Source organism: Melozone crissalis, unplaced genomic scaffold (genome assembly GCF_028551555.1).
Source record: "Melozone crissalis strain CALT ecotype California unplaced genomic scaffold, PUWL_Pcris_2 ptg000007l_1, whole genome shotgun sequence".
Classification (NCBI taxonomy): Eukaryota; Metazoa; Chordata; class Aves; order Passeriformes; family Passerellidae; genus Melozone; species Melozone crissalis.
The window spans coordinates 19,715,800-19,733,996 of NW_026535785.1; the positions used below are offsets into that span (position 1 = coordinate 19,715,800).

The window sequence follows — 18,197 nt, forward strand, 5'->3', positions numbered from 1 at the left end:
ATATGTGGTGGTGCAGCTGCTGCAGCTGAAGAGCCCAATAACTGATTGTCCAAGAAAAAACATTCACAAAAGTTTTATTAAAAAAATTCCCCTTTCACCTCAAACAAGTGAAGCTTAAGTTCTGTACTACTAGGTTATGTTTAGAAAAATGGAAATAATACAGTAATTTTTGAAGGCTATACATTGTAAAATCCCATAAGTCAGCATAATTTTGGACTGTGCAAGCAAATATAGCAAGTATTTCAGATGTTATTTATTTGGTCCATCAGATGTACAGTATAGTAGTAGTATCTGAGTTTACAAAACATCAAATATAAATAACCTGAAACTGTAACAATACACAAAAATTTGCTTCTTACACTGACATACCAGGCAGTACGAGCTGAAAAACTGGAGTAAATTAACAGTTTTACAGTAATGTACATAGTGCCAGCTGATGTTTAAGAACACTGTTAGAAGGTGGCACTAATTTGCTTTGTTGGATTTTCTTTACTTGTTCAGGGTGTGAAAAATGTTTAGGACTAGGCTAAAAATGTTAATTCTTCAAGCATCTGTGATTTTGTGAATGCTGGAGGTGGAGCAGTCACACTTGCAACATGGCCTCAGAAAGGGATAAGCAAATATGCAGGCAGGCCACTGCTGGGAAACTTTAAAGGTAATCACTGAAAAATAAAAAATGTAGTTGCTTAAAATGTGGGCATCTGGTGATGGCCCTTTCACTAAACAAAAGCAGGGGTTTTTTTGTCCTGTTGTACAATACCTAAAAGGTATTTACACAAAAATACCATGCTGTTTTCATGTTTAGGTAAATACTTATCTGTAGGTATTCACAGACTATATTTCCACTACATTTAATATATGGAATACAGAAAAACCTTTCTGAGTCTATTGATACAAGAGCTTTATCATCGAGAGAAACAGACACAAATTATTTGGTATCCACTTTGAACCAAGACCTTAGAGTTAGTCTAGTTCTGGACATTTTTCACATCCCAGCACAATCTGCTGTTACAGTATGACATTATGTGAATCACTTTGCCAAGGGGCCTCTGGAGGTTCCCCCAATGCTCTTCATCTTGCTCTTAGCTCAGCACACGCTCTTCGCCCCGACGCACTCGCAGCCTTTCTCTTCAAGTTTCCTCTTGTGGCTCCTGCTCTCCTCCTCACCCAGGCTGCTGGCAGCCCCCTCATCCTCAGACTCCACGATCATCAGGTCGTCCTGCTCCTGCTCAGCCCGAGATCTCTTGGCCCCTCCACACTCACAGCCCTTCTCCAGCTTCCTCTTGCGGCTCCTGCTCTCCGCATCCGCAGTGTTGCTGGAAGTGCCTTCGTCCTCAGAGTCAACAATCACCACGTCCTCCTGCTCTGGAGCTGCAAAAGAGGTGCCTGAGATTCAAATGGATCCTGCAATGGATGCAGGCTACTCTCAAACCAGTTTTCCTACATAAAAATTGAAGCATTCTTTGCCATGCAACTGCAAGAGCGTCACTGTTGAGTCAGAAATGATACAGAGAAATGAGTGACACACTCCAGGCATTCTCAGAAGGTGTAACCCATTCCTTTTTACACTCTAGTTCACTACAGGTGGACCTGATTGGTCCTTTAATCAAAACACTGTCACCATTGGTTAATTAAGAAACCACCCTTTTGGTAAGCATCCCTATGGGAAAACAGCTTGTTAAAAATAACACCTGCAGATTGTTTACAGTTCTTTCTCTCCAGCTCCCTCAGACCCATTCATGGGAAAGCTTATCTAGCTTTCTCTCTCTCTGACCAGACTGTCATATCCACACAAGAGTATCTTAAATGTGCCTGAAATTACTATAAAATGTGGTTTTCACACTGGTGTTCCTTCTTCACTACAGGTGTGGAAAATACTGCACTAAGCCAAAAATATGGGAAATGCATTAGTTAGCACAACTTTTTTTTGCATGTACAAAGCAGAAGAATTGCTGCTGTCTGCAGCAGTTGCTGGGAAAAGAAGTTTTGCTCACAGCAACCTCTAGAGCAGCCTCTCCTTTCCTGACTGCCCTCAGAGAACTCCAGGAGAGGCCACATTTCATTCCAGGAGAGAGAAGTCTCAAAGAGAGGGAGAAGTGGAAGGGTGAGCAGACTTACAGAGCTAAAGGATAACAATGGAGAGGATGAAGAAGGGGAGAGCCAAATGTGAACTTTCAAGACATCTAGCGGATTTTGTTTGGTTTTAAACACAAATTCACTGTAAAAACTTATTAAATGATGCAACTTCTAATACCAATCGGAGGAAATTTTAGCAATACTCTTAAAATTCAGTTTTCCCTCAAACAAGAAGGAAGGAACTACTTACTCTGTGTCTTAAATCTGTGCACATATCTTACAGGCAAAGGAACACCAGGTAAGTAAGAATTTCCAAGTGAATGTACTATAAAATTCTGTCCTTTTGTCTCTTTGTAAAAATTGTAAATGTGCATTTTTCTATTTAGTGCTAGTTATACAGAGAGGAAACTTAAATGTCTTTTACTGTGCATTGGCAAAGTTCAATCATACAACTGAAGACAACTTTAACTGGACTGCACTAGAGAAGGACTGCTTTGTTTAATATTGATTACTGCTGATTACCTGTTGATGTTGAGGGCTGTGCTCCATCATCACTACCATTGCTAATGTTCCTGGATGCTGGTTCTGATGGTTTAGGGCCAATTCTTTCAGGGGCATCACCAACAACTTCAAATTCTACATCTTTTTCTAGGTCTTCACTGCAGAAAAATACACATGCTTTTAAATAGCCAGAAAATAAAATCCTGTCTTTTATACAAAAAACAACCCATTCAAGTATTAGAGCATGCTGCAACTCTGACAAAATGAGAAAACATACTAAAAAAGAGGAAAATCTGTTCAGTCCTCTTTTATAATTTATGCTTTGTCTATTCCTAAACACTATTCCACCCAGGGCTACCAACTCCAAATGCTTAGGAATCAGAAAAGACATTGCCTGAGCGTACCTTTCTTCCCTAACAGCACAGCCCTCCTCCCACTGAACATGCAGTGTGAGTTTCTGTGTGTGTCTGTTACCTCCCCAGGGTTAAACACACACCCCAGTGAGCTCAGAGGGACTTCTGAACACAGGTATCAAGGAGAGCATCTATTATCCCAGCAGGCTGGGGTTTTTTTGCCTTTCTAGATTTTAAGGTTTTTTTTAAATGCCAGTTTCTTGCCTGTCGGTTGCCCCACATGTTAATTTGTTTTTGCAATGTATTCTTATGTTGTGTAACAACAAATTACTGAAATAAACCTCTTTCAGTTATCGTTATAAAAAACAAAACCACAACCAAACAAGACTACAACAAAAAAGACACAAAACAAAACCCCTTAAACTATAATTTAATAAGAAATAACCATTCCTCTTTTGCCTTTATATTTCTTTTCAGCAGCTTAATCTTTGAACTTCGTTCATGTATTTAAATTGTGAGTGAAAAATTCCCTGTGGAACCATTCTATGTATATACACAAAACATTGATTTCAGAATTCTTACCTGTGAAGCACATTGATTAACAGAGTGTAGTCCTGGAGGAAATCATCTGCTTGTAGTCGACTGCCATTTCGAATTCCAAAGTCCGATAACTTCCTGTGGTTATTTGCTACAAAACCAGTAAAAACTTGCAGTGTACAGAGCTATTTGTAGAAAGATCTTTACACCTGAATAAATATGGAGTACTCCAGAACTTTTATGTAAGAACATATGATTAACATGTATTAGCTACATTTAAATTAAAAGCTGACATTTAAGCCTATTAGGAGTTGAAGCTACTTATGATGTTTGATTTATTTACTCCTCATGCCATCCTGTTCAAGCACTTCACAATTACTGCATTTGGGAATATTTTGGAGATGCTTTGTGGCATCATGAACAGAGCAGCACCTACGAGCTGGCAAATGCAGGGGTGCCTGTTCCTGAAAGGAATCCTGACAGACCAGCTGAGCAGTGCTTCGTGCAGGAAAGCTGAGCTGCACATGCAGCTTGCACACAACAGCCCTGGCTGTCCTCAAGCCACTCCAAACACTCACAAACCCTCCTCAAATACTAATGCACAGAGTGAGCACTGCAATGTCTGCTACACACCTACTCTGCAGAGTCTCTTCCAAGGGTTTGTCTACTCTTATCCCAGAGCCTCAGGAGCATACATACCTTCTGTTTCACCTTCTTCTGAAGAGATCAGGATAGTTCCCTTTCCATCCTCTATTTGTACATCTGGTGCTACCATAGCAAATTTTTCTTTCAGTATCTGAAAATGTAAATATATTAAAATATATTCAATCTCTGACTTAAAAAGATTTATTAAAAAAAGCCCTGAATTTGTTGATTTTATTATTCTGGCTCATTTTCAGGCATCTACTGAAAGCCTATACTTTTTTGTTCACTTCCAAAAACAAAATTGTTATATTTTTGAGGTCTGATACAGGTTCATATAAGCTAGAAAATTTTCTTTGAATACTTCATAAAATGACAGGATTGCAAACCAATTGTGACCACAACTGTAATGTAGCTACTGAACACTCAACTGAAATGCAAATTTCATTTTTTTGCTCTCAGATATGAATAGGTTTTAAAACCACCAAAATTTACAAAATACAAACATTCTTTCACAAGACATACAACACAGATGGGCAAGAAGCATATGGCTAATCAGCTCTTCTTGTAGCTGAGAGAAATGTATAGTAAATATAAACAGGAGATGCCAGGTCAAAATACACTGTGTATAATACACTACAGCAAATACCTAATTTTAATAATTTACAGTATTAGATTTGAAATGAAAGCTGTAACTGTAGCTCAAGATTTACCTTATCCTGGAGTGTCAACACAGTAACTTTGTGTGTGTTAAGTTTCACAGTCACTTCTGGCTTACTTGCACATACATAACAATTGGGATTTGGTGGATCCAAAGCACAAGGAACCAACAGCTTCTTCCTGGGATTTGGCTGCTTGTTCAGAAAAATCTTGAGGACAGACAAGAAGAAATCAGGTTATTCTGTAATTAGCAGCATGTCTAAAGCCTCTTTTCCTGCAGATTTCTTGTCCTGTCTGACAGGCTGTGCTGTTTCCTAATCCTCTGTGCTGTGCCTGCTGAGCAGGAGTCTCACAGTACATTTCTACTAACTCATAGGAATTTACAGATCCTTAAGACCTGCACTTCTCTTTTCATTGTGACTGAAAGTTCCCAGCATATTCAGAATCTACTGAAGCAAAAAGTGAGGGACAGTAAAACTACACAACAGTGAAAAAATGTTAAATGTAACTTTTAAACAAATAATAAACAGCAGGAAAGCAAAAGCATTTTATTCTCACTTACCGTTCTACACTGATCTATTTTCCCCGATAAAATCTTCAAACCCTCCAGCACTATCAGCCCAGCAATCACTGCATTGGTAGTGGCTATAGCTGGGATAATATTTCCTGCCATTGCTGCAAAACAAACCAGAATGCAGGTTTTTAACAGCAGAAGAAAAAAAGAAGATTGTAATTTAAATAAAACATTGTTCCATTTAATTTAAATAAAACACTATTCCATTTAATTTAAATAAAACATTATTCCATTTAATTTAAATAAAACAATGTTCCATTTTATCCTTACACTTGATATCAAATCTGCTCTTCATGTTCATTCCAAACACATGCATCCTGAGGTTTGCAGCAGCAGTGACAAAATCCATGGCAGAAGGGTCATCCTAAAAAGAAGTCAATACAAAAAGCATTTAAAAATTTAAAAATCAGATTATTCATTGGAAAGACTTTGCTACACATGGTTCCTAAAACCTTAAAAACCAGAATTAAAAAAAAACAAACCTGTACAAAATTCCATTTCAAAGTCAATATGCTTTCTCTTTCAGATGGGGTACTCAGAGCAGTAGTACTTTAAATACTAAATACAGATTCTAAACATGTATTTCAGTAGCAAATTAGTATATCTGTACTAATAAAATGCCTTGTACATTATAAAAATGTTTAAATCCTAAGTCTTACAGTGTTTCAAACATTTTCAACACTGAATTTTAACTGTGAATCAGTTTCAAACACTGGGTGTTTCAGAGAGAAGTATTTGTACTATTGGTTGTAATAATATTCTAATATTTTGCCTCCCCCCCATTTACAGACTGCTTTTTCTTATGCCAAATGATAACTGACTGGAAGTGATACTGTGTGTGGTAAAAAAGAGAAAATTCTCCTCTTCAACAGAATTTGTGTTGCACACCCATCATCAGCTGATTGTTCAAAACCTCAGTAAACCCCCAGCTACTGACACCTGGCTAAGAGCATGCACTGGAAACAGATAAGGGAGAAATGAAGCTGCATTATTTAAATATTTTCAAAAATCAAAACACAACAAATACTTGTGAATTTGTGCTTTTATGAGCTGGAGAATTTGGTGAATTAAGTTATTCACAGCCCAGCAGTTAATCCCTACCCTCAGTGACTAACACAATATAGCGTTTAAAGAATGAATTTGTTTACATATGGAAACTGTCTCCATAAGGTGCCAGATAGTTTTGTGTTAAGTAGTATCACTTGTGAAGAACACTGAAGGAGCCCAACTAACACTTGTATTACCCATGTAGAGTTCACACGTGGCAAACTAACCTTATCCCATATAAGGGCTTCTCCATCAGCCTTCTCAGCCAGGTGAAGACTCAGGGTTTTAACACTCTTTGAAAACAGGTCTGCATAGCTCCTGACATTGAGAACCTGCTGATCCTTCAGCACTGCAGAGCTCTCATTCTGCTGGTCAGGTACGTTTTGCTCTTTGGGGAAAAGGAGAAAAAAAAAAATCAGGAATATTTGTAAATTCCACAGAAGTTATCTCAAATAACTTTCCAAATTCAGCAGAATTCAATAGTTTCTAAATTGAAGAATAATATCCTTAACCAGCAGAAGCCCAAACATTTTATAACAAATCTGCATTTAAAACTGAAACTACAGCTGTGCTATCAGTCACCTAAACATGCACAAATTACAGCAAACATAAATTTTCAACCAAACAACTTGCAGAGATATATCTTTTAAGTGCTTACAGTAAGGTGTCCTAGAATAAGCTGACATAATTTTGTTAAATGTGTATTTTCTCCTGCCAATACTGAGCATCTAAAACAACAACTGCAAAACAGTCTTAGAGAAAGTGTTGTCTATACAGAGAAAAAATTGAAATCTTTAGGAAATGTAAAGAATTAATATGTTCATTATCAGATCTCAACTGTGGCAGTAAAAAAAAAGTAAATATCACAGAGATGCATTAATAAACAGCAGGTATTATTTACAAATGTACAGTAGGAGGAGGGACAGTTACCTTGCTTTTGTACCTCAGCCCAGTCCAGTGGCACTGGAGGCTTTCTTTTCCTCCACAGCTTATCCATTGTCAACAGATATCTAATGTCATCTTTGAAAAGCTGGAAACGTGAAAAAAAAAATCAAATTAAAGGGAGGAAAAAAGACACTGAAAAATCAGCATTACATTGATGAGGTTATGATTTTCTCCTTAACAGTATTTTCAACTACATAAAAACAGATTCTACAATCTTAGTCCCTACTCTCTAACACTCATTGCAGACATAGCTCTGATTAATCTGGGGAGGAGTAAAGTGAAAAATCAAGAAACAATAGTTCAAAGAGTGGTTTGCCTGTCTACTGAAGCCATCCCTACAGTTCTTTGTATGCCCTCTCTGAGACAAATGAATAAACATGCCAATGAATTCCCAAAAAGTTATTGCTACCTATGAACATTACATTCAAGCTCATTTCTTCTACTTATCCACTTTCAGTAACTATGTAGAACAAAAACAACTAAATCAGTTTGTCTTTCCTTATGCCAGAGCCTGATATTGCACAGATGACTGACAGCTTTTAGGTCATCAGATTGGTTCTGATTATGCCCAGTGCAATTCCAGAGGTCAAACAGACCCTTTCCCATGAAAAGTAATGCTCAAGTTTTATTTAACTTTACACAACCTCATGCATTAGAAATAAGGACATTTATTTGGTGTAAAGAACATACCTTAGTAAAAAGTTTAACTGGATCATAGCCAGTGGATTTAGCCCACTCCTTAGTTGAAACACGTTTAATCTCACCATCTTCATTGGATGCTAATGCTCTGGCTTCTGCTTCTGCTGGCTCCCCTATTAACAAAGTGATAACCAGTATTTTAAATTTAAAAATAAATCCTATCCAAATATTACCCCCAGAGTCGATTACCAAAATTATGCAGGGAGCATAAAATGGCTTTATTGCACCCAACAAAAGGTGAATTTGGCACAGTGTGTTTGTTCCTCTTTGCCTCTGAAAATGCAACTCACCAACTTAACCTGGTATCACCCAACTCATTTATTTGCAGAAACAATGAATAATTGTTTCCCACTAATTTTCTCCACATAATGTTGCTACTTCAGAAATGTCTTGCCAACCCCTTTTAGCAGTCTCTTTTCTAGCTAAAGAGTCTTAGTTTGGTTGGGTTTTTAAAGCAAACAAACAAAATCGGTTTCCTATCTCTGGTTCTTTTTAAACAAAAAAAATCTCTGTAAAGATACAAATAATTTTCTTTCTTTCCTAGTCACCTCCAACAATTGCTATCATGACTTCTAATAATCAGATTGATGTTTTTATAGAACTATTTATTAACATCTTGACTGAATGAGAAAAATCAACTCAGAGACCATCACTTTATGTGTAAATTTGGGAATGTTTCCCCTCTTTCACCAATGCATAATTTGCATTATTTCATATTTATCTGCCTCATCTACCATTGCCCAGTTATTCTGTATTGCAAAACTTTTTACTACTTTTCGAAGTTAGGTCTCATCTTTTTGACTCTGAGTGACTTTGCCTAATCATCTGTGCTGAACAGCACAAATCTCCCATCTGAGACTCCTCCAATCACCATTTACCTTTATCATTCAAGTAGTTTATCCACTTCAGGATCTTCAGCCTTTTTTGTCCCCTTGGCTGCTTATGTCCCTCAGATTCCACTCAACAGTTCTTGGATCTGCCCCCTGGACATTCAGAGCAGCCTAAACCAGACACACTCTACACAGGCTTGCTGATTCCTTCCATGGCCCCACAGAGCCCTGCTGGGACAACTTCCCTTATAAATGTTGCATTAACTCTTCCCTGGATGTCCTGGTTTGGGCTGGGAGAGAGTTAATTTTCTTTCTAGTAGCCAGCCCAGTACTGTGTTTTGGGTTCTGCAGGAGATAATGTTGATGTTGATGCTGATGTTTCAGCTGCTGCCAAGAGGTGACTCCAAGTTAAGGACTTTTCAGTTTCCTGTGCTCTGCCAGTGAGCAGGAGCACAAGGAGCTGGGATGGAGCAGAGCCAGCACAGCTGACCTGAACTGAGCACAGGGATATTTCAGACCTCAGAACATCCTACTCAGCACAGAAACTGGGGGAGTTGGCTGGGAGGGGCTGATCTCTGCCTGGGGACTGGCTGAGCAGCCACTGGCCAGTGGGCAGTCACTTGTTTGTCTTGAATTTTATCCCCCCTCTCTTTATTCCAGTTGTAATCAATAGTATTACACATTTGTTCCCCTTATTAGCTGCTCTTACCCCAGCCTGTGAGGCTCCCTAATTTTGTGTGGCCCTCCCTGCTCTGGGCAGGGCAGTGAGTAAGGGCTGTGCAGTGCTGAGCTGCCAGCTGGGGTCAAGCCTGGACAGTGCCACCCTGTGTGACCACAGCACCCTGACCATGGGCAGTCTGTCACTGCAGACACCAGGCTCCAGCTCAGCACCCCTGGAACTGCCCTGCTGTCTTTACTTAAATAAGTGGCATTGCATTTGCTACCTGTCAACTACCTCAGCCATGGTTTTGAGTGATTTTATATTGCCACTCTTGTTAAGACTCACCTATTTCATTCTGCACTTCCTGTAGGAACAACCTGTCCAGTGATCACTATCTGATGCTCAAAGCATTTGAAGAGTCAGAGGATCCTCTAAGCTCCCCCTCCCAAGTCCATTCATCTATCAAAGGATCCAAAAGAAGCAACCAACAATGATGCTTATTCACCTCATAGGAACTATGATAACTGTCCTTACAGAGAAATAATGAATAGCTCTAAAAATATCACTCAAAATGGACACACTTCCTATGTAGATTAATGCTCAAGTGTTGCAGGCTAGAAAAGCTCAAACACAATTCCTGAAGTTTCCTTGCAAACCCTCAGCTAGGAGTGGGAAATGCAGAGTGACTACAAATATCACTCAGTACTCTGTTCCAAATACAAGCCTCCCAGAGGCCAGAAACAGAATCTTCTTTAAAGAAAATTGAGCTGAACTCTCTAAGCTTAAGAAATGTACAGGAAGGAGTCATAATCTCTGAAACAGAACGTTTCAGTAACAGGGTAAGGCACCAGTTATATCACACTCACAGGCAGCTTCAGGATCAGCTCTGTCAGGTGAGACTTCTTGATCAGCATCTTCTTCTCCAAACAACTGGCTATATAATAATTAAGAACAACAAAACCAGAATTTCAGCATATGTGGTTAAAGACTCATATATTTGCTAATGGATATATATTAATTTTATGATTCCTGCTTTCAGACAGACTGCCACTTCATACATTGCTTTTTAACATGCTGGGATTCATCACAAGTGGACTTAACATGGGCAACACAAAATGTCCAATATGACAGTGAATTCAGCAAAACAGTTTTCTGTATAACTCACTCAGTAGCTCACCCAATATTCAGCCTAACATTTACACTGCAGTACTAAATGCATTTTTAGAACCTCTGGGATATCCAAGATTCCAACAAACTTGTTAAAACATGCATTAAACTGAAAAATGTGCTTACTTCATACAAAGATGAATAATAAAGCAACCTTAACCTACACTGCTGTGCCAAACTACTCTGCCAGGTTTTTTGTGCTATTAGAGCAAGGCCTAAATACTAATCAACCTTCCATCTTTATAACCACCCCAGCACCCAGGTCAAAGAACTGGAGGTTTTCACCATAATCTATCTAAATCAATTTAAAATGAATTTAAAATCCATTATAATATTTTTTTTTAAAGTGTGACAATTTTATTTCTTTCTCTGTATGTTTAGAAACCAAAAGAATAAACTTTTTTAAAGGATGTTTCTTTAAAAAAGTACTTACTTGAACAAATACTTGGCCCACACAATGCAATGGATAGGCTCTGAGGGCGTGTTTCGGATGGTGCAGCCTGGGAAAGTTTTCTGAGTTGGTTTAGGCTGGCATTCATAACATTCTGTCACTCCCTGTGAAAAATGAAGCATTTATTTGTCACTCTGAGAAGGCTACTGATCATTTGGGCTATTAACAGATGAGCTGTAACTCTATCTCCAAACACCCCTTCCCTGTTGTCTGAAATAGCCAATGGCAAGGGTGACACCCCCCTAACCTTTTTGATAACAGTTACTTGTCCAAGGTAGCCTGCAGTTCCACTCTCTATAAGAGGAATATCAGCAGCCAGACACATCCTGTTCACATGGTTACGGGCAGCTGCAAATCAAGAGGGTTTTAAAGAAAAAATTTGAATAGTTAAGAAAAAAGAAGTTTTGCTTCTCCAAATTCAAACTAGCATCCTATGCACTCATCTTTAACACACCTTGTTTCTCTATAGAGCATTTTCACAAAGCCCCATTTCCCATTTTCACATGGACATTAATAAACACAGCAAACCAGCTGATTACAGCCACCCTGCACCCACAGTACCCAGCAGGTCCCATGAAGCAGAATCAGCAGGGCACATTTCCTTTCAGAGCACCTGCAGAAGCACTAACCACCCCTTCAAGTCTCTAGCAAAGCCCACAAGGCTCAGTGCAGCTGCAGATGGGTTAGGAGGATGCTTGTTATTCAAAGGACACTGCAGCAGGGAAGGAGCTACATGTGCAATATAAAATCAGTGAAAACTTCACCTCTGTTATCCAGAGCATTCATAACCAACGTAAACTGGCGGAAGAACTCTACGTTATAGTCAGGGCTATGGAAAACAAAAACAACATTTCAAATGGCACATCCAAGCTCCTGGTTACTACTGCACAACAGAAACTCTACACATGCAACCAATGTGATAAATTACACATCTTTTACATTTATAAATTTAGCTACCCTTTAACTGCCCCATTTGTCTTCCACCCACTTTAAAGCTGGGTGAAAGCATGAATTTTATGCTGCTGGAAGGAAGCTACTGCAATTAGTACTAATTTGACCAATGAAACAGGCAGACAAGAGAAAGTGATTAAACTACTCTAACCTAATGAGTAAATTGGCTGAGCTGTGGTAACTGACCTTAAAAACCATCAGCTGTAGCTAAAACATGCACACTGTAATTACCACAGCCCATCAGACTGTGCATAATTCATTGTGCTGTAGTAGCCCCACTGGTTTGACTGTGTGGCCATACCCTGAGGAGCCAACATATGGCACCTTAAATCCTGACACTTCAGTTATCTTTATGGTGCATTTCTCTGACTTAAACAAGAAGGTGCAGAAGAAGAGAGAGAAAAGAGGAAACAGGATTAACAGTTTCAGGAGAAGGAAGCAGGGAGTCAGTGTTTCACTGGCTAATAGCAACATCAGAGTTCAAACCTCCATGGTACAGAATATTAATTTTTTTAGAAACTGGGGCAAATATAAATTAAAACATGGGGAACAGCTAATGGAAACCTACATAATCTTGTACTCTACTCATTGGTTGCAGCTCATAAAGACTAAATTTCAACAGCTTGGGGCATATATAAATGACAGTTACCTACACACACACAGAGGACTTAATTTTGTTAATCACAGTCTCAAGATTCACATGTATCTTAATTTAATTATTGCTCAAGACTTCAGGACATCCTTACAGAGTAGAAACTCATATGGCAAATGTTGCCAATAAAATGAAAAACAGACACAAACAAATTACTAGAGCTTACTACCAGAGCTTAAAACCCATGCAAAAGCCACACTCCCACTCAAGTGCATGGTAGTTCACATTTACAGCTATTTCTCCTTACTGAGGAAGCTTTGCAAAATACCTTAAAGCACACCATTGCAGCATTTAAATAACACAGTACTTGCAAATCAAACATGTAATTAGAGCTTAAAATCAAACATACTTCATGATGCTATCATGGTAAGCTATAATATTAGCTTCTGGACAAAACTGTAACACGCTTTCCTTGGCAACCTAGAAACAAAACAAAAAAAAAGAAAACAAAAAAACCACTTATTATTTCTTCCTTCCTTCTAAAAGACAGAATTGATACCAGCTGTGTATTGAGCAAGTTGACTACCTTAAGAGATTTAAATACTTTAATAATGAAATGCTGTGGATAGCCATGATCAGCCAACCAACACTTACCTCCTCCCAGCAGAAACTAAATTGTGGCATGTTTCTAACACTATCCATAAAATAATACTGAGTAATGAGCCTTGAGCTTTGACTTTTTCCTTACCTGTGATTTTGATCTTCCAACATGTTTCTTCTGAAACAGAAACTGTCTGTTGAGATTGCTGACATCAATAGTATCCAAATCAATCTACAAACACACAAGAGAGGCATTTCACTTTCATAGGTACAAAAGGAACAAAACCAATAACACAGTTTGAAGAAAAGACAGTTGGCCAAAACGCAGAAACTTTACAGACCCCTTCTCAGCCCTTTCAGGTGTCACATCAGACCTACAGCACCTGAGGAGGCACAAGTGGTCACCTCTGGCTGCTGGCAGGGGACTGTGACAGAAGTGCAGAGCTACATGAGAACAAACTTTCTGCAGAGAGCCCAGCTGAAACTGCAGCCCCACACAGTGAGCAGAGTCACCACCCATGGCCCTGCTCGCACAGGATGGAGATTTCAGCAGCAGTTCCTGAGGAGCAGAGCACAGGCTCGGTGGGAAATGCAGAAATCCATCAGACAGGTCCAGGCAGCCCCTCCCTGCAGCGCCCACCCTGAGCCCAGGAAAGGCCCCACACCAACTGGTCCTTCCACTCTACAGAGCACAGCTCTGAGCACCTCAGCCAGGGAACCCAGGGCTGCTCAGCCACCTCACACACACTGCAGGGCAAAAGCTTCCACTGCCTGAACCCAGAATAACAGCCTAAGTGCACATTAACAAATGATAAAGTCCACTTATAAAAAAGAAATCCAATCACACAATCAAAAAGTCTAAAAACACACAGCACCGAGCACACAAAGGATGCCATGCCTGCAATTCCCCTAAGAGCTATGCTTCCACTCATTAATATATACACAGGAACAGCAGAAATCCCACAAGAATTAACAAGATTTAACTAGAGCTCTGACACTTACTCCTACCTTTGTTACCACCACTTTTTGTGCAATTAAAGATTCTTTGATCAACAACTCTTGTTAGAAGTCTTCTCCTGTCCTTAACATTTTAATGAGGGGAGTGAGAGTTTTGCTGAGATATTTCAGAGATTTTTCTGAGATATATCAGAGATATTTCTCCCAAATTCCCCCAGGTGATGCTGACATACTCAGCACAGGAACACCTTCAGCTACCCAGAGAGCACTCTGACTGTGCAGTGTGAACTTTAAACGTGACTGCTCAGGCTGTTCTCACAAGCTCCTGACTTTGTTAATTCAGGTTTAACCAAACCTGAGTTATGAAAAAAGCTCAGTACACACTCAGTGAACACCTCTGCACCAGAGATCCAAACCCCAGCATTTATCTACCTCTTTTCTCAAGCGAGTATTTTCAATTGAAGGAACTAAAAACTGCAATAGCTACAGAGTTTTATTTTAACAATTAATAAAAGCACCTGTGGATACAGAGCAAACAAAAAGATACAACGTTTTGAAACTATAGAGCTGAGAGTGTAAACATTCCTACCACTGTAACACAGTAACTATCCATAGTCTGGTCTCTTTTCATGAAAATAGTATTTGGATAATTCACATTTCTACCGCTGTTCCTTCCTCAAAAGACACACACCTTGCTTAGTCCAAAGCCAGAAAGCCCAATAACTTCAAGGGAAAACAATAAAGTGCAAAACTCTGTTAAAACCTTCACTACCCAGAAAGCTTTGAATATTTCAACTGGAGAAGATGACAAGCAACATCAGCTCCTGCTGAGAACAAGAATTACAACTAAAGGGAGCAAAGGGAGTTCTCCAGAGGGAAAACTTGAGACCACTAGACCTTAACAGAAGCTTCAGTCTAGCTGAGAATGATGAGAATTTAGCAGCTCACTTATAAGGCAACTACACTGCTCCCATTTTGGTAACATGGAAGAAAAGGCATCATCGCTTAACAACATTTGCTCATGCTCTTAATTCAGACCTGGATCTGAAAAAACATAATTTTGTTCTTCATTCTCAGGGCAAGGGTATGCCTTTTGACACTATACTTAAGTCTCATATTAGTTAGTTGTCTGGTATTAAAAACTACTGATTTTATTTAAAAAAAAAAAAGCACAACTTACTTATAAAAAGTGTTTTCAAATCTTCAAGTTTGTTAATATTTAATAACTGAGAAAAACTCTCAACTATAACACAAACGATGACAAAAGCACTTTATTCTGCTAATAGCAAATTCCCTCTTTGTGTAACAAGTCTTCTTTTGCTCTCACCTTGTCTTGTACCCACCTGTTCCCTATGTTATCAAAACATTATTTCTGTGTTGCATGAAACACTGCCAGCAATATTGTCACATGAAGGCAGAGCCAACGTGTATTTAAGTTAATGGGGTGCCCCCAGTCAGCCTGGAAAGGCAATGCCAACCCCCAAACTATAACAAGGAAAACAAAAAGCAAACCCCGATGAGATTTATGCCTAATGACTAAATGGAAAACCAGGAGCTTTAAGCTGGGCTGTAATGGACTGCAGGAGTACACAACTGACACAGCAGAGCAGGGGGGAAAAGAAGAGGAACAGTGCAGAAAATGCTTCCACTCCTCTGCAGTTATTTATTTCCCTGGTGCAATGTTCAAATTGGATAGGCTCTCAAACCAAAAGGAAAATTTGGGACTAAACATATTCTACAAATTTAAAAAGCATTCCAGTAGGAAAGCCCAAGCTGTAAGAAGAACAAGGCAAACCAGTAACTGTTTTCTTCTAGAAGCTGATATGGTTTTAGATACGAGCTGCTCTGCTCAACAAGTCTGGCTGCAAACCCAAACTCCTCACAACCTGTCACAAACTCTCAGATGTGACTCCTGGGCACTAAAAAGGACTGAAGGAAAAAGACCTCTGCTCTAGCTGGATGTAAAACCATTTGCTCTTCTTTAGAACAATAAAGGTGTGGACACCACGCAATCATAGTTTCACCAACAGTATTTCTCTCTCTCTTTTTCATTACTACCCTCTCACATCTGCCCTTCCCGCACGCGTTCACAGATTAATATCTGGAAGCAAAAGTGAAAGCAGGAGCCCGCGGGAAGCGCCAGCGCTGACGGGTTTACAGCCCGGGATCTGCAAGCGCAGTTCACCCCTCCGGGGGTTCCTCGCTGCGATTCCTCCCCGTCCCGCACCCCCAGCCCCGGCAAAGGCGGCACTCGGCACAACTAAAGACTTCCAAGATACCGCCGGCAGCGAGCGCGGCACAGCGCGGGGTCTCGGGCGGTTCCACCCGCGGGCTGGCGGGGACGTCGGGCCGTGCCAGGAAGGGGCCTGAGCTCGGCGGGGGAAGGAGGAGCTCCCAGCCCGGCGGGAGCGCGGCCCGAGGGGGGCGGCGATGGCGCGCAGGCCGCGGCCCCTTTGTGGCGCCCGGCCCGGCGGTCCCGCGGCGGCGCGGGCGGGCCGGGGCGCTTTCAAACCGCGCGCGCACCGCGGCGGCGGAGCGGCCCCGCCAACACCGCGGCCCCCGAGCGGCACCGCGGCCCCGGGCTCGGCCTCCCCCCGCCCGCCCCGGCTCCCGCCCCGGCATCGACCCGCACCACGTAAATGTTGCTGAAGCCGGTGAGCACCAGGTTCTTGAGCAGCTCGCAGCCGATGCCGCCGGCCCCCACCACCAGGACCCGCGCCTGGGACACGGCCTGCGCCAGCTCGGGGCGCAGCGGCCCCGCCAGCGCCGCCGCCATGACGGACACGGCGGCGGCTCCGCGCGCCTCCTCACGGGCCCGCCGCGACTGAGCGCCGCCCGCGCGCGCGCAGCGCCCCCTGGCGGCCCGGAGGGCCCCGCGCTGCCCGGGAACACCGCGGCGGGGCCGGGCCGAAGGGCCACGGGTTCGAGCCCCGCTGCCGCCGAGAGCCCCGCACGCCTGCTGCAACAGCAGATTCTTATTTGTTTTGCTAATTTTTAATACATAATAATATAATATTGAACTATAATATTGTAGTTTAATATTATATCATTATGAAATTAAATAGTTTATATATTAAACTATAATATATAAACGATTTTAATTTTGAACTATTTATAATATAGTGCCCCGCACTCCTGGTGCAACAGCAGATTCTTATTTGTTTTGCTAATTTTTAACATATAATATTAAACTGCAATATTACATTGTTATTAAATTAAATTAAAATTAAATAGTTTATATATTAAACTATAATATATAAACAATTTTAATATTGAACTACATATATTATCATTCAATATTAAAATTGAACTATACATATTAAATATATTTATATGTTTAAGATTTTTTAATATATTATATTATTATTAAGAGAGCTCAAGTAGGATTTGGAAAATGCTCCCAAGCACATGGCAGGATTCATGGGGTGTCCTGAGCAGGGCCAAGACTTGAAGATCCTGATGGATGCCCTCCAACTCAGCATATTCTATGATATTTTTAATATATTTATTTCTAATGTATTTTTACGTTATTATATTTGTTTTTATGACTTCACTTGCCCCCAGAAGTTGACATGGTAAGCTACAATTCTTCCTTAAAAACACAGTTTTGCCAGCATTCCATCACTCGTGTGGAATTTCCTCTCCTGCCCACCTCCCTTTATTTTAAACCCACACTTTTAGTGCATTAATTTATGTTGCAGCATTAAACCTGCACAGAATGCTCTAAGGAAACTCAAATTACTTTTCCTTCAGTCAGTGAAGATTCTGCAGTTCAGCCTAAGCCAACAGGGAAGGCACAGGAGAATGGAGATGGTTCCAACCAGAGCTGCACAATCCCCCTGCACAGAGGCAGGAGCTGAGCCCGCCCCAGTTCTGTACCTGTGAGAACACAAGGGTTAACTCACCCCTGCACGTTCTCCCCACACAGACCCATGGCACTGCACAGGTCATTTC

At 40.7% G+C, this 18,197-nt stretch overlaps 1 protein-coding gene across 1 annotated transcript; it reads right to left on the minus strand.

Moving 5' to 3' along the window:
• Nucleotides 1-58: 58 nt before the first annotated feature.
• Nucleotides 59-17,020, minus strand: UBA2 (ubiquitin like modifier activating enzyme 2). The gene is made up of 17 exons (XM_054296324.1): nucleotides 16,876-17,020; nucleotides 13,435-13,518; nucleotides 13,096-13,166; nucleotides 11,908-11,972; nucleotides 11,391-11,491; nucleotides 11,126-11,247; nucleotides 10,392-10,459; nucleotides 8,026-8,147; nucleotides 7,321-7,420; nucleotides 6,618-6,778; nucleotides 5,614-5,707; nucleotides 5,332-5,444; nucleotides 4,823-4,978; nucleotides 4,167-4,263; nucleotides 3,513-3,618; nucleotides 2,599-2,735; nucleotides 59-1,371 (listed from the first exon to the last, which is right to left on the minus strand). Exons 1-17 carry the CDS (start codon nucleotides 17,017-17,019, stop codon nucleotides 1,088-1,090), a joined length of 2,025 nt encoding a protein of 674 aa, XP_054152299.1. The 5' UTR covers nucleotide 17,020; the 3' UTR covers nucleotides 59-1,087.
• Between the last annotated feature and the right edge of the window lie 1,177 nt (nucleotides 17,021-18,197).